General features: G+C 36.7%; 1 protein-coding gene across 2 annotated transcripts; it reads left to right on the forward strand.

Annotated features, from left to right (window-relative positions):
• Window positions 1-10564: 10564 nt before the first annotated feature.
• LOC111895295 (nuclear transcription factor Y subunit B-1) lies at window positions 10565-12374 on the forward strand. 2 transcript variants are annotated; one of them, XM_052767264.1, is made up of 6 exons: window positions 10565-10758; window positions 10879-11118; window positions 11310-11583; window positions 11696-11791; window positions 11877-11941; window positions 12047-12374. In XM_052767264.1, exons 2-3 carry the CDS (start codon window positions 10898-10900, stop codon window positions 11464-11466), a joined length of 378 nt encoding a protein of 125 aa, XP_052623224.1. In that variant the 5' UTR covers window positions 10565-10758; window positions 10879-10897; the 3' UTR covers window positions 11467-11583; window positions 11696-11791; window positions 11877-11941; window positions 12047-12374. The 2 variants fall into 2 exon arrangements, with proteins under 2 accessions (XP_052623224.1, XP_052623223.1); XM_052767263.1 differs by having other exon boundaries at window positions 10567-10758; window positions 10897-11118.
• Window positions 12375-14681: the final 2307 nt, after the last annotated feature.

The raw sequence follows: 14681 nt of genomic DNA on the forward strand, positions 1-14681 counted from the left end.
GATTAGGTGGAAGCGAGCCTGTGTTACGTCGAGAGGTCAGTGGCCGTCGGAGATTGGAAGATCAAGGTTCTGAGGAACAAGGAGGTACCTCTGGTATTGGTTCAGTAGCGACCTCGGAAGATATCGGAAGTGTTTAGGGAAGCCGAAACGTGTGATGCGGGAGCAGCATCCAGAACTATTTTCAGAGTGAGACTTCGAGGGCGAAGTCTAATTCTAGTGGGGGAGAATTGTAACAGCCCAAAATCTCAAGTATTGTTAAATTGCATTTTGGGGTGTTTTAAAGGGGAGACTCGGCGAGTTGGATCCAGACTCGCCGAGTAGGGTCGCAGATTTGGTCGCGGGTTCGCGACTGGACTCGACGAGTCCAGGTATGGACTCGGCGAGTCGACGCTGTTCAGCAGAAACCCTAGCCGTTTCGTATTGGGTCGTATTTAAGGGTTGTATGTCGTCATTTCACGTCTTTTGGCCGATTGTGGAGGACCCTAGACGACTGTGGCATTTGGAGCAAAACTTGAAGGCCATTATTGACTTTGAAGGAATTGTGGTGCAAGAAGAGGAAGGATTTTGGCCAAAGGAAGATCAAGGGGGTCGAGTTCTGAGGTTTGGGGACACAGAGAGTATGTTTTCAGGTAAGGTTTCGGATCATTCCTGTTATTTTGATGTGTACACGAATTTAGGGTTTATGAAACCCATTTGGAGATTTGATGGAGTATTATGTTGTTATACAAAGGTTTCTACCCTAGTAATAGGATGATTGGAGGTCCAGAAGTCCCATGAGTGTGTATCTCGGGAAAAACGTATCTCAGGAAGCAGTTGGATCGACTGCATGGCGTGGACTCGCCGAGTCGGATGATCAGACTCGGCGAGTAGCTTGAAGATTCACTGGGACTCGCCGAGTTGTTCTTCAGACTCGGCGAGTGGAGTCGGGGTGGCCCCGCGATTCTTCCAGGAGTGACCCGTCGAGTCAAAGAGGATACTCGACGAGTAGAAGGGGAATCTCAGAGGATTGAAGGACGACCAGACTCGCCGAGTCGCCAGGGAACTCGCCGAGTCCAGTCGAGCTGACATTGGACTGTTGACCAGAGTTGACTGGTGTGATTCTTAGGGTCAGTTAACGTGGAAGATAGAAGTATTAAATAAGGGATATATGATGTTACAGGGAGCTTGTAGCTCGGAGGATCAAGTGCAAGGGATTTTAGGAGTTGCTATCTTCTAGTGTCCGCGAGGTGAGTCTTCTCACTATACTGTACCCGGAAGGGTTTGATTGTGTGACCGGAAGGTCAAGTATGTTGTGTGTTATGTTTATATGCTATGAATGGAAAGTTAGTTGCTACGCGTGATATACATGCTTATATATGGGCCGGAAGGCAATGTATTATGTGACAGAAATGTCAGGTATGATATATGATATATGTGCTTTATGTGTTAGAGTATTTGTATTATGTGTTATATATGTGTATGGGCCGGAAGGCAAATATATTGTGGACCGAAAGGTCCGGGCCGGAAGGCAATGTATGTGGATCGAAAGATCCGGGCCGGAAGGCAATGTTATGTGGATCGAAAGATCCGGGCCGGAAGGCAATGTTATGTGGATCGAAAGATCCGGGCCGGAAGGCAATGTTACGTGGACCGAAAGGTCCGGGACGGAGGGCGTATGTGCGTAAGGTATATTGGGGAACTCACTAAGCTTCGTGCTTACGTTGTTTATGTTATGTTGTTTCAGGTTCTTACAGTAACGCGGGATGGCAACGGTTCGATTGTACACACCGAAGAAAGAGTTGTGTTTTGGAGGATCCTGGTCTTCTATTATAATGAAAATGAAACTATGTTTTGTAATTCGAATGTGAATAAGATTTTAAACAAGTGTTTTTAATATTAAATTGATTAATTAAATAAAAATTTTCTTTTTGGAAATCTCGGTGTTACATTGGAACAATAATGTAACCGCCTATCTCATTCGCTGGTTGTGTGTGACCATATTTTTGCCTAAAATTTTGCACTGGTAGCCACCAGTACTGTGAAAGGAATTGTGTGTAAGAAAAGGGTATGACCCATATTTGTGTTCGGTTAACATTAAGAGGGATGTTCAATGGGTTCCTACAAGTCGGTAAACTAATGGTTAGGTATCTTTTGGCCCCTGTGGTGCTGGTCGGGAGCCTTCAAGCCATTAATGTGATGACGGCAAGATCGGCATACTACCATGAGCTTATCGTTTAGTGGTTAGCAGGTTTCACGATGCATCGTGAACAAATGGTTGTATGATTTATATGGGTGAGACCTGGTTGTAACATCCCAAAAATTGTAAAGTAAAATTTTCATTTTTAATTCAAACAAAAACACCATTTAGTATTTTTAAACATTCAAGAGTATATCAGAGTAGAAATAGTTATCAAAGTACAATCCCAAAATCATGAAGTTGCAGAAACATGGGTGGATGCAGTGCAGTCACACCGGGCCCTTTACAATTGTACCGGAAGTACCTGAAACCATAAACAATAAGTCGTAAGCACAAAGCTTAGTAAATTCCCCAAAATACCACATACCATACATACAATAGATATTGTTGTGTGCCAACCAAAGTCTTGCCATTATGCCACAAGTCGTATCATGGTCTTTCCTTGCCAGGCCGGGGGCCAAAACCCTGGGTCTTACAAACAAGTTCCAAGAGCCACCTCCTAGTCTTCCATGCGAGTATTACAAAGACAACTAGCATACTATATATATATATATATATATATATATATATATATATATATATATATATATATATATATGAGTATCTACCTATTTGCCACGGTCCAATCCTTGGTCTTGCATACAAGTTTCTAGGAGCCACCTTTTGAGTCTTTCATACAAATGCCAAGCGTCAGCCCCTGGTCTTCCTATATAACATAAGCCAATGGTCCAACATTGGTGCCTTCGACCCATAGTACAGTGAGGAGACTCACATCAAACCGCTGAAAATCAGATAAACGCTCGGACTGCTGATCTAGATAATCCCCATGCGAATCAATCAAACAAAACCCCAATTAATAATTGGTCCATAAACCATAACTAGGAATCTGATTCATTTGTCTAACTCCTAGGATAAAAGACCATTTTACCCTTTCCACACTTGGCCCAATAACCATGTCCCAACCCAATGGCTTCAAAAGCCCAATATAGACCAAATTCCTAAATGATACCCAAAGCCCATTATAGGCCCAAATATAAGAAGGCCCAAAGTCTAACAATGGCCAAAATTCAAAAATACTACTGGCCCAACAAAGCCCAAAACCCTGATAGTCCAAATATTGCCTAAAACCCAAAAGTCAACAAAAGTCAATGGTAGTTGAGTACGCCCGGCGTACTCAGACTTGCATCCAACATAGTCCATCTTTAGCCAGTACGCGTGGCGTATGAGCTGGGTATTCCCAACATACTTTGCAGCACGACCAACTTGCCATTAAGTGCTTAATCAGTTAAGCCACTATGTCCAATTCTTAGATTTGACCCTAAATGACGTCTTAACACGTAAAGTTGGCAACTTTACTCCTTTTTATGTCTTAATGGGACCCAATACTTAATAAAATCCATAAAAAGAACCCTAACTCATGCATGGTCCACTATAACTCATCAAGGTTGCATTTTTATGAATGAGGGGCCTCAAAATGCCAAGATCTATCATCCTTATATTCTATAGTGGCTCATACTCTCATACATGACTTAAAGGACCATAAAAAGCACAAAAACAAGCCCTATATAGATCTAAAAAATGAACCATCAAGTTGACAACTTTATACCTCCAAAAGCTTTCCAAGTTGGTGGTGATTCTGGATCCACAAGCTTCAACCATGCTAATGAAACTTCTAAGAGCTCTTATTCTTTCAAGATCACCAAAAACCCTCTCAAAGATCACTTACAAGCTGAAAAACACTCAGAAAACAATTAGGGTTTTGTTCTTAGGGTTTAGAGAGGTGGAGGCTGGTCATAAGAAGGCCCAAGAGCAACTTAATGTGTTTAAATAGAGTCTAAGACCCAAAACTAGGGTTTTGGTCTGTTTAGAGTACCCCCAACGTATAGATTGTACGACCAGCGTACGTGGGTGGTCCATCACGATCATTTGAGCCTCATATGCTTAGCGTACTCCCTGTATGCCCAACGTACTCCCTGTACGCCCAACGTACTCGACTTAAACCTAAATCCTTGTAACTTTAAACGGTCATAACTTCTTCGTTCCAACTTCGATTTCAATGTTCTTTATATCCATGTAAAGGTAATAAGAAGATCTAGAATCCTATAAACTTTCCTTCGCCTTACAACTTCCCGAACTTAAATCCAAAGCTCTTACAAGGCCCAAACTATTACTTTACGGTTATACCCTTGGGCACCGAAACACAAACCGAACTCTTGGATCACCTAATCTATATTATTCACATCCAAGGGGTTATAAATCTCTCCTTCCCCAAGGCCCACAGTCTTATGATAACTTATCTTCCAGTCATAACCCGAATTAGGAAACAATTCAAAACATGGTGTTTGGTGGTTGTCGAGGCCAACAAAATAAATAACCCTAAATCTTTTACACTAAATTAGTGTATAATGGTAAATGGATCGTATCCACAGAGATTGGTTCGATTTATATCTCTATGAAAATCACTTGTCCAAATACTTGTAAAACAAAAATAAAAGTAAAATGGGGGGGGGGGTGTTCAAATCTGTTTGATTGTTTGAGAGAATTAAAACTATGCTAGAATGTTGAGATGGCAAATAAACAAGTAGATGATTTGATTTAAAATCAATGAAGGAGATTTGGTTGATTTTGGAATACACCAAATGGATATCTTACTTGACTTATCATTAGACTAAATGGGTACAACACTTGTGATTTAATTTAACTTGGCTATAGCAATTCATAAGCACAAATCAACTCAACTCTTCTTTGTTATTAAAATGGTTAGAGGAGCTCAAAAAACATTTCCTTAATTAAAGTCACAAAACCAATTAAGAATATAATCTTGTGAATATCAATTAGCATTAAGTTTTAAGAGTCACCAAGTCCAAACGATAATCAAATGCTTGCATTATCATTATGGAGGAAACATTTCCAAGGTTTAAATGAAATGAAAACAAACATATAAACCATTTGTTGCTTACTAATTTAAGGGTCCATTACTTAACCAAGAAATTAGTCAACAAAATAAGCATTCATTCATCCAAGCTCATGATCAAAGACAAATAAACACAAGAAGATGTTTGACTAGAAATCATTTCCATAAATTTCAAACACAAGATAATATGAAGTCTTCAAAGCAACTAATCATCCATGGGTCAAACCCTAATCAACCAAACATAAATCTAGCCAAGCATGGCCAAAATGAAAGATATACAAAGTGGTTTAGAGGTACCAAACATTGTTTAAGATGCAAAGATGAAAGAAAAATGCTCCAAGCTTCCAAATATGCAAGGCCTTCTAGAGAGCAAAAAATATTGTGTTCTTCTTGATTTCTCACTCCTTCTTGCTTCAAAACTCCAGTAAAAGTGGTAAAAAATCGGATCCAAAAGTTGCCCAAAAGTATTCCACCAACTTTCCCTAAATAGAGGCAAAAGGCTAAAATCCAGATTCTTCACAGCACGATCCACACAGACCATTTGTAAATCCTTACAGACCGTGTGGATGCTGCAGAGTGAGCCATTTGGCCCATTTGATTGGCCTTCTAGTTTTCTCCTTTATTTCTTGGTCCAACCCACATGCAAAGGTTCTTGATAGCCCAAATATGCCTTGTAAACTCTTCCAAGATGGTCCATTGGTTCCTTGATCTTCCATAGCTCAAATTCTCTTCACCTCATCATCTTCTTTATCCAAAAATTAAGTCCAACTTGCTCTCTTGATCATGTTGACAACAAGCCCAATCGCACCACTTCAAGTCCACAAGAAAACCGCAAGCCTCCAAAGGTCTTGTACTCCTTCCATACCTCCATGTCGAATAGTCTTTGGTAATTCCTGCAATTAAGCTCAAAAGACTAGAAAGTACCCGATAAAGTTGAAAAATATCAAAAAGGGAAAATATGCATAGATATTGACTCAAATGAGATGGAATGAACTAAAAATAAACTAGGAAAAGAAGTAATAAAATGAAGTTATCAGCGTTACACCGGTAGTTTTTTATTGAGACTCTTAGGTCTCAGATCGTTAGTTTTTATTGGCATATTTGGGTGTTAGTGCATTGTGGGAGTCGGGAGACTCAGTAACCAGCTGGTTTGGATCATGTGGGTAGTTAAAGGTTGTTGGGAGTAATAGTTGCGCATCAGAAGTCTCTTGCAGAGTGTTCACATTATGAATCCTATTTGCTTGCGGGCTGTTTATCAGGAGTTTGGTTACCAATGTTGGGTATCGGTTATGGAATCTCGAGTCATGATATTCATTGTGAATGTATCGAGTGATCTTTTAGGTTGAGGTACACCTGAGCTAATAATGGATTTGGATGCAACATGAGAATTCTTGGATTGACCATCCTTATTCTCGTGGGATCAGCAAGTTGGTGATGACTTGTCAGTAAGTCAAGTATGTATTTAAGGTTGTTGGGCACAATCTTTGGATTGGGATTGGATGAAATTCACGATTGATATATTTTGAGTATTCCTTCTGCATGGTTGAGTGGTGTTCCTAGTCAAGGACTAGGGGAGGGTACGACGAATGAATGACCAGCAGTCCAAGGGAATAATTTCTAGGGTTTAAATTGATGGATTCCTATTTTCGGTAAATTTCCTACTTTGAGTCCTTATCGCTATGATTTGAGGTCTTTTAGTTGGGAAGAATAAGGTATTTGTTATAGTTCTCAAGTAGAGCAGTTGGGTTTCTTTCTTTGGCTGAGGGCAAAGTGTTAAGGTTCATTCTTTATGAGGTATAAGGGATTTCTGCTATTATGGAGTTTGGATGGTAGGTTTGGGAGGCAGTCATCAATATAGGAAGAATCTTCAATCTTAAACAGAATTCAGGAAGTTTGGGCAGGATCGACTAGCATAGTAAAGGAAGTAGTAATAAATGATTTCAAGGACAAAATCTAATTTAAGTGGGGGAGAGTTGTAACATCTTGTTTCGATCAGTTTCTTATTTCGGGATTGTGGACAATAAATGGATCAATTAAAAGCCTCGGGATTCAATGAAATAAGGTTTAGACACTATTGGATGTTGATAATATTGGTTATGTGATCCAAGCCCTTGGTTTGTGTTTTGGAGTCAAAGGGTAAAACGGGACAAGTGATGTTTCAGACTTCTTTTATGAATTAATGGTTTTTGTTCGATGTGTTTTTAAGTCAAAATTAATTAGATATGGTTGTGTAGACTTTCAAGACCTTTATGTGGGTATAAAGAACGCCGAAATTGGAGTTGGAACGAAGAAGTTATGGTTGTTTGGAGTATAAATGAAAAGCATGACTTTATCCAGTACGTAGGGCATACACCGTGTAGTATGTTGGGCGTATTGACTACAAAAGATACGAGATCACTCTAGTATGCTAGGCATACTTATAGGTGCGTTGTGCGTAAGCTGGCAGGAGAAAACCCCTAATTTTTAGGGTATGGAACCTATTTAAGCATCATTAACTCTTGGAACCCTCTCTATATTCAACCTCCATCCCTCCTCACGCTGTAATCTCGAAACTCTAGCCTTTTCTCTCTTATTTTGAGTCTTGGCATTATTTATGAGCTTATTTCTCCATTAAAATGTGGGATCTTGAAGAACAAGGTGGTGGCAAGGTGTATGGATGAAGGATTCAAGAATAGATCTAGCATGATTACATCATTTCTGGACCTTTGTGAGTAAAAAGCTTCAAAGTTGCTCATTAGTTTCATATATCTTATTAATTTTCATATTTGTCACTTTTTGGTCACTTTAGTGCATAAAGTTTAGATCTTGAAAGTTTGTGACCTTGTTATGGATAAAGTTGGAAACTTTATCCATCTAAACATCATATTGATTCAGATCTGAAGGTTGGAGACTTGGACTTAATGGATTAAGTCGAGAAAGATGCGTTTTTGGTCCCTTTGAGACTTAGAGAATAGATCCCGGTTGTTTGGACCATCCTAATGGATAAAGTTTTCCAACTATGGAGCTATTAGGAACCATAAAAAACATGATCTTGGTCCTTCTATCCTTTCCATGCAAAAGTTATGAATCTAAAGCTTTGGTTTGGACACCATTAAGCCATGTAAAGCCATAGAGTCATAAACTTTATAACTTAACACATCCCTTAGAGGTTAAATCTGAGTTCAAACGTTTTGGTCTTAACCATTAAGTGCTTAAAGTGGGATTTGGTTACCTAGGGAGTACATATGCGTACACTCAGCATAATACATGTTTTCCAGATATCATACTGTGACGAGTTGTACATTAGGCATTAGTGTGTAGACGTAGGGGTGTACGATTCTGGTACACGAGGGGTACTTATGAAACTCTCTTTTTGGGCCTTGGGTCATTTGGGAGTTGGGCCATGAGTTGTTGGGTTAGATATGGGAAGGGTAAAATGGTCTTTTATCTGTTTAAAGGATAGAATATGAATTGGACTTTGGGTTTTGGAAATTTCCTTAATTATTGATTAGGGATAATTTGGTTGGGTTCAGTGTAAGGAGCCTGGTAGCAGCAATGCATGTGATTTGGTTATCTTTAGTTTGAGGTGAGTCTCCTCACTATGTTTAGCAGGTCGAAGGCACCAATGTCGGCCCACAAATTATTGTTACTGGAATGCTAGATGTTTGTGTGACTCTTGCATGTATTGTATGTGTTTGTATGTATGTCGGGCGGGGGCCCGATGCCAGGTGGGTCCTAATGAGTGTGTTGGGTGGGGGCCATCACATGTTGCTGACAGATCTATACCGGGATGGGCCTGATGTCGGGTGGGGTCCGATGGATGATGGATTTCGGACAGGGCCCGATGTATGTATATATGTATGGTATGTGGTATTTTGGGGAACTCACTATGCTTTGTGCTTACAGTTTTTATGCTTATGGTTTCAAGTACTTCCAATTTGAGAGGGAATAACCCGGCTTGATCGCAACGCATCCACCCATGTTTCTACACTTTATGATTTTGGGAATCATACTCTGATACTTATTTTACTTTGACGTACTTCTAATTGGTTGACAAGAATAAATTATGTTTTGTGTTGAATTAAAATTGAAATTTTTAGCTTATAATTTTCGGGACGTTACATGAGCAGTGAGAGACGAAGTAGGATGCGTCTATAAGAGATCGGCGTTGGAGGTATGGCTACGACTTCATATTTGTTTGGAGGGATAAAGAGTGATTGGAGATGATGGAGGAAACATGTGTGTGTGTATTGGACTCGATTAAAATTTAGAAATGTTGAATGTGAATCGCGCCTGATACCCCTTTCAATGTGAATGAGATTTTGATTCTGGTAACCACTCTCATAAATCCTTGAAAAACAACCAAATGAGCGCTAGTACCTCTGATCAACCAAAACTGTTCGTTCCTCCAAAATTCTTCTAACTCAATCCCTAAACCTAGAAATGATATGAAATATATAGACGAAATCAATTTTTCAAAAATCGATTGTTCTTGAAAACCCATTACCTATAAGTTTTTTTTAGATTCAGAAATCGATTTCAATTCTAGAAACAAACCCAAAAATTTGATTGTTCTTGAAGAGCAAACCCGAAAAATCAATTGTTCACTAGGTTAAGTAAGGATATATGGGGGATTAGGGTGGAGAAGATGGAGGTGATTGGCGGCGGATGGTGGTGGCAGTGAACGATGATGGATGGCGGAGATGGAGGTGGAGGTGTTCTTGAGATTGTGTGTATATGTTTTTGATCGTGTTATGTGTGTGTTTAGAAAAGAGTTAGAAAGAAGATGATTTTAGTAATAGAGAGAGGGGAGGATGGTGAGCTTTTTTTGTTTTTAATTAATTAAAAATATTAATATAAATATAAAAAAAATTAAAAAAAAAAACAAATAAAAAGGATATAATCATCATTTCAAGCTGATAGTGACCAAAATCACTAAAAAAATCCAAAATTGAACCATTTATGCATCATCAAAACTTACGACCGTTTTTTGCAATTTTGAACCGTAATCCAAAATTAAACCATTTGTTTAACATCTCGCTCCCGAGTTGAAGCAAAGAAAAGAAGAGAATATAAAAGAAAGTAAGGAGAGAAAAGAAGAGAAAAGAAAAGAAAACAAATTTGTTTTTTTTTTTTTTTTTTGCTTCCGAGTTTGAGAGAAATAAAAGGAAAGTTAAACATTTTATTATTTTTTTTCAAATCCTCCCAAATCTGAAGGAAAGTTAAGAGGGAAAGTGATCCTTCTATTTCCTTCCACATCCTTCCTTTAATGAAACTCAGGAGCATCAATCTCTCTTACTTTCCTCTCATTTCCGTCCATTTCCTTTCTTTTCTTTCGTTAAGTTGAACTCGGCCGGTGTTAAAGATTATATATAATCAAAATCAAAATGCCCACGACAAGTTATTAAGTTCCAGAAACGACAGCGTTTAAGTTGTCTATATTTTCTTGAAAAGGAAAAACATATTAAATGAATTTGTCCGTAGCTAAAAACAACGAACGGTGCAGATAAAACGCAGCCATTAAACCTCAAAAAATCTCCCTCAACTCAAGCTCTCAGATCTCTAACAATCCATCACAAACTCAAATTCATCTCTCTTCTCCAACGTCCGATCTGCTGAATCAAATTCCTCTCTCGTTGCGCGCCAAATACGACCATCTCCCCCTCTCTCCAGCTTTCTCTCTCTAAAGGTATGTGAAAAAAAAAACTACTACACCAAAATTGGTCTACGAAAAGTAAACCCTAAAAGCTTATAAGTTTAACTTTCTTTGAATTTCGTTTTTTTGGTATGTTTACTGATGGGTCATTAGGGTTTCTGTCGGGGATAGGATGGCGGATGCTCCTGGGAGTCCGGCCGGTGGGAGTCAAAGCGGCGGAGACCGGAGTCCTCAGTCAAATTACAATATCAGAGAGCAAGACAGATTCCTCCCAATTGCTAACATAAGCCGTATTATGAAAAAGGCGTTGCCTACCAACGGGAAGATCGCTAAAGACGCTAAAGATACAGTTCAAGAATGCGTTTCCGAGTTTATCAGTTTCATCACTAGCGAGTATGTATACACAATTTTAACACAAATTCACTCAGATACTATGAAATGTTGAGTTCTGAATCTGTATGCACACTCATGAAACTAGCTATAAGATTATATAAGAATTTTAGATTTTTAATTGTCATGGAATACTGATAATGATCTGAGAAGCCATTGATTTATAACAATCGTCTTATTGAACCTTTACATAGGGCTAGTGACAAGTGTCAGAAAGAGAAGAGGAAGACGATCAATGGTGATGACTTGTTGTGGGCGATGGCTACATTAGGTTTTGAAGATTACATTGATCCACTCAAAGCTTACCTATTTAGGTACAGAGAGGTAATGGATTTTTCATTGCCTTTTTAGTAACACATGATCTTTTTCTTGTTCAATTTCTCAAATACTTTGTCTAACTTATAATTTCTTTTTGTTTCCTTTTTTCTATTGGACGCTTATGTTGGGAAATGATTCATGCAGTTAGAGGTGGGTGATCCTTCTTTGACACCAAATTATTAATCAATTTCTTTCAATGTTAATTTAAGTACAAAGTTTCACTTTTTTTATTTATTGTAACACTTTTTTATGTTTTTTTTAGGGTGATGCTAAGGTATGTGCTAGTGCTAGTGCTAGGGGTGGTGATGGATCCAGTAAGAAAGATACGGTTGAATCTCAGCTTGCTCCAAATGCACAGGTAAGCTATATGCAAAAAATAGCAATGTTTTTTGACTATTTTTATTGATTTATTTATTATAACATTGTTGGAAATGAATTTGCAGTTTACTCATCAAGGTTCTTTTACACAAGGAATGAACTTTGTGAATTCACAAGTCTGAACTTTCAGGTTCTCCCTCTCTCTCTCTCTCTCACACACACACACACATATATATATACATACATATGTATATATACATACATGAATAACCATTTTATGTCATGCTTGTTGCAGACAAAGAGGCATCATGTTGTTGTTCAAGCATATCATGTTTACTGATTCAGTTATTTTATGATATTTGTGGGGTCAGTAAACGAAGTTTAACGTGATTTGTACTTTTTTTATAATATCGTATAGTGTTTCATATACCAGAGTTAAATATATATATATATGTATAAAAATATTGTTTATTTCGCCTCGTTTTTTTTGTTCTTGGGGCATGTAGAAGTTAATGTGTTTGTTGAAAGGTTTATATGTTTCTAAAGTTATATGTTATCTTGCTGAATCTTTGAATGTGGAATTTGAAAGTTTGTGCTATGAAAATACCAATGTTTTGATGGTATTATATGAACAATAGAAATAGTTTGTTATCAATTTATGATATGTATATTTATTATATTCTTTCCTACTTGAAAAATCAGGAATCCTAATCCATTCACTCGTAACAAATTCATTTATCTGTTTCATCAAATTGCGTTTTTTGTAAATAAATTAACCTTTGTCATGGAATAAATGTGTAACTCGTTCATTGATTTGATGATATTTTTATTAATGAAAGTTTTCATCTATGTCTATCAATGTATCGGGTGAGATTTGAACCTTTGACCTCGAAATTTATATTACTATCTTGGTTTCGATTTTTTCTAAAATGGCAATAGTTACTAACGGCTATAAATGGTGTGGCAATATTGGAAGAAGATGACAGTTTAAAAATTGATTTCTTGTTTTATCTTAGGATCATGTAATACCTACAAACCATTTGTCTATTTACCAAACTCTTAAAAATTGATTTCTTGTTTTATCAAACCGACTATCATTCGCTTAAAAGAATAATAATTCTATTTCAATTTAATTAATGTCTTTATATGATAAGACTCTAAAACTGTATGCATTGAGGTATAATATAATATTTTATACAATTGAATTTTCATTTACCCGCTTAAGTTTATGTAAAAGCTTCAAAATATATCTTAACCTTTTAAATTATATTTTAAAACCTTTTAAATTATATTTTAAAAGCTGATAACTTTAATTGTTTTTTGGAAAATGTATAATTGATTATAAGACCGGAGGGAGTGCTATCACTCCTAGCACATTGTCACCTAATTTTTTTATTGACACATATGTCTTTTTATTGCCACGTAAGTTTAACATTTTACATTGAAAAAGGTAGGGAGTGTAGTGTCTCATTTTAAATATGTTTTATTTAGAAAAAAAAAAAAGAAAAAAAAAAAAAAGAAAAGAAAATAGCAACAACCAATAGTTTTTGTGGTCAAAAGGTGTACAGCCAATCAAAACAAGGGTTCCTCTCTATCTCTCTCCTCTCGTTAAGGACTTAGCGAGTTTGGTGTAGCAAGCCCCATAGCGAGAGCCATGGGGCGGGTGGTGTTCCTTCTCCTAATGAGCGCTATAGCGAGTCTCGTAGCGACTCCACTCCCATTAGCCTAAGTAATGACCAAACTTTTTGGACTTTACTCTAATAACCATCACATACTAAATAAACATATTTTGGATTTCAGATCTATATAATATATTATATTTCATTTGCAACAAATACCTAAAAAAAAAACGTCACTCTGACATTTACCTACAAAATATTTACTATCATCAATCTTTCAAAATAATAATATTTTTCAAGGTTTTGTATTTAAATATATTTTATAAGTTTATATTTTTAAACATTTTAGTTGTTCTATAGCATTTATGTAGTATTAGAGTCGGATATAATACATTTAGGAAAATGTTATTCGGGCATTGGAGTCCAAAATGCTAGATTTATTTTAACATTTATAATCAAAATAACAACACATGTTTTATCACTTTGTTATATTTTATGGTATTATTAACCCAAAAAAGCCATTTTAAGTCGGATTTGTGCGAAATGTAGCATTATTTCGAAGAATTTTTTTTTTTTTTTTTTTTTTTTTTTTTTTTTTTTTTTTTGTATTTCAATAATGTTCTTGGTATTTTGGAGTTCTCCATGTAAACGTCCATTTGAGGTTCTTTTTCGCTATATTGATACATGACACTAATAATCGAAGAAGAAATCATTAAAAATCGTCTCTTGCTAACAAAAAATCTAAAGAAGTCAGTCATGCCAATGATGTTTTTTTTTTTTAATTCACTTTGTCCAAGATCTTAGCATGCCTACAAAAACCTCATTGAGGCACCTTGGTTAAGGGTGAACCATGCCCCGATAAAAGCACTAACTACACATCTTCGACCTACTAGCCAATAACTGTCCCATCAAGTATGTCGAAATGTATCATGGTTTAGGATGTATAATATATTGTTGCATATTAATTAAATTATTAATTTTTCATATTTATTTGTATTGTGTCATGTCTTATTTAAATAAAGAGTGTAATGTTTGAGTTACTATTTCTATTAAATAAATAGCACAACATTTTGAACGACTAAATAACAATTCAATTCGAGGGAGCTAGAACAAGGTATGATTGGTTCTATGTATGCAACTTGATAAACCTTTATTATGAAAAAAGTCGTAGCCAAATTGTAATATTATGTAAATCATAGTGATATCGTTGATGTTATCACATAACCATAAACGTATATCGTATACATATATAAGTTTTATCTTTTAGAGTGACGACGCCCTTCTTCAATGAGTTATATCTTTAATATTCTG

The sequence above is a fragment of the Lactuca sativa genome, chromosome 9, assembly GCF_002870075.4.
Source record: "Lactuca sativa cultivar Salinas chromosome 9, Lsat_Salinas_v11, whole genome shotgun sequence".
Classification (NCBI taxonomy): Eukaryota; Viridiplantae; Streptophyta; class Magnoliopsida; order Asterales; family Asteraceae; genus Lactuca; species Lactuca sativa.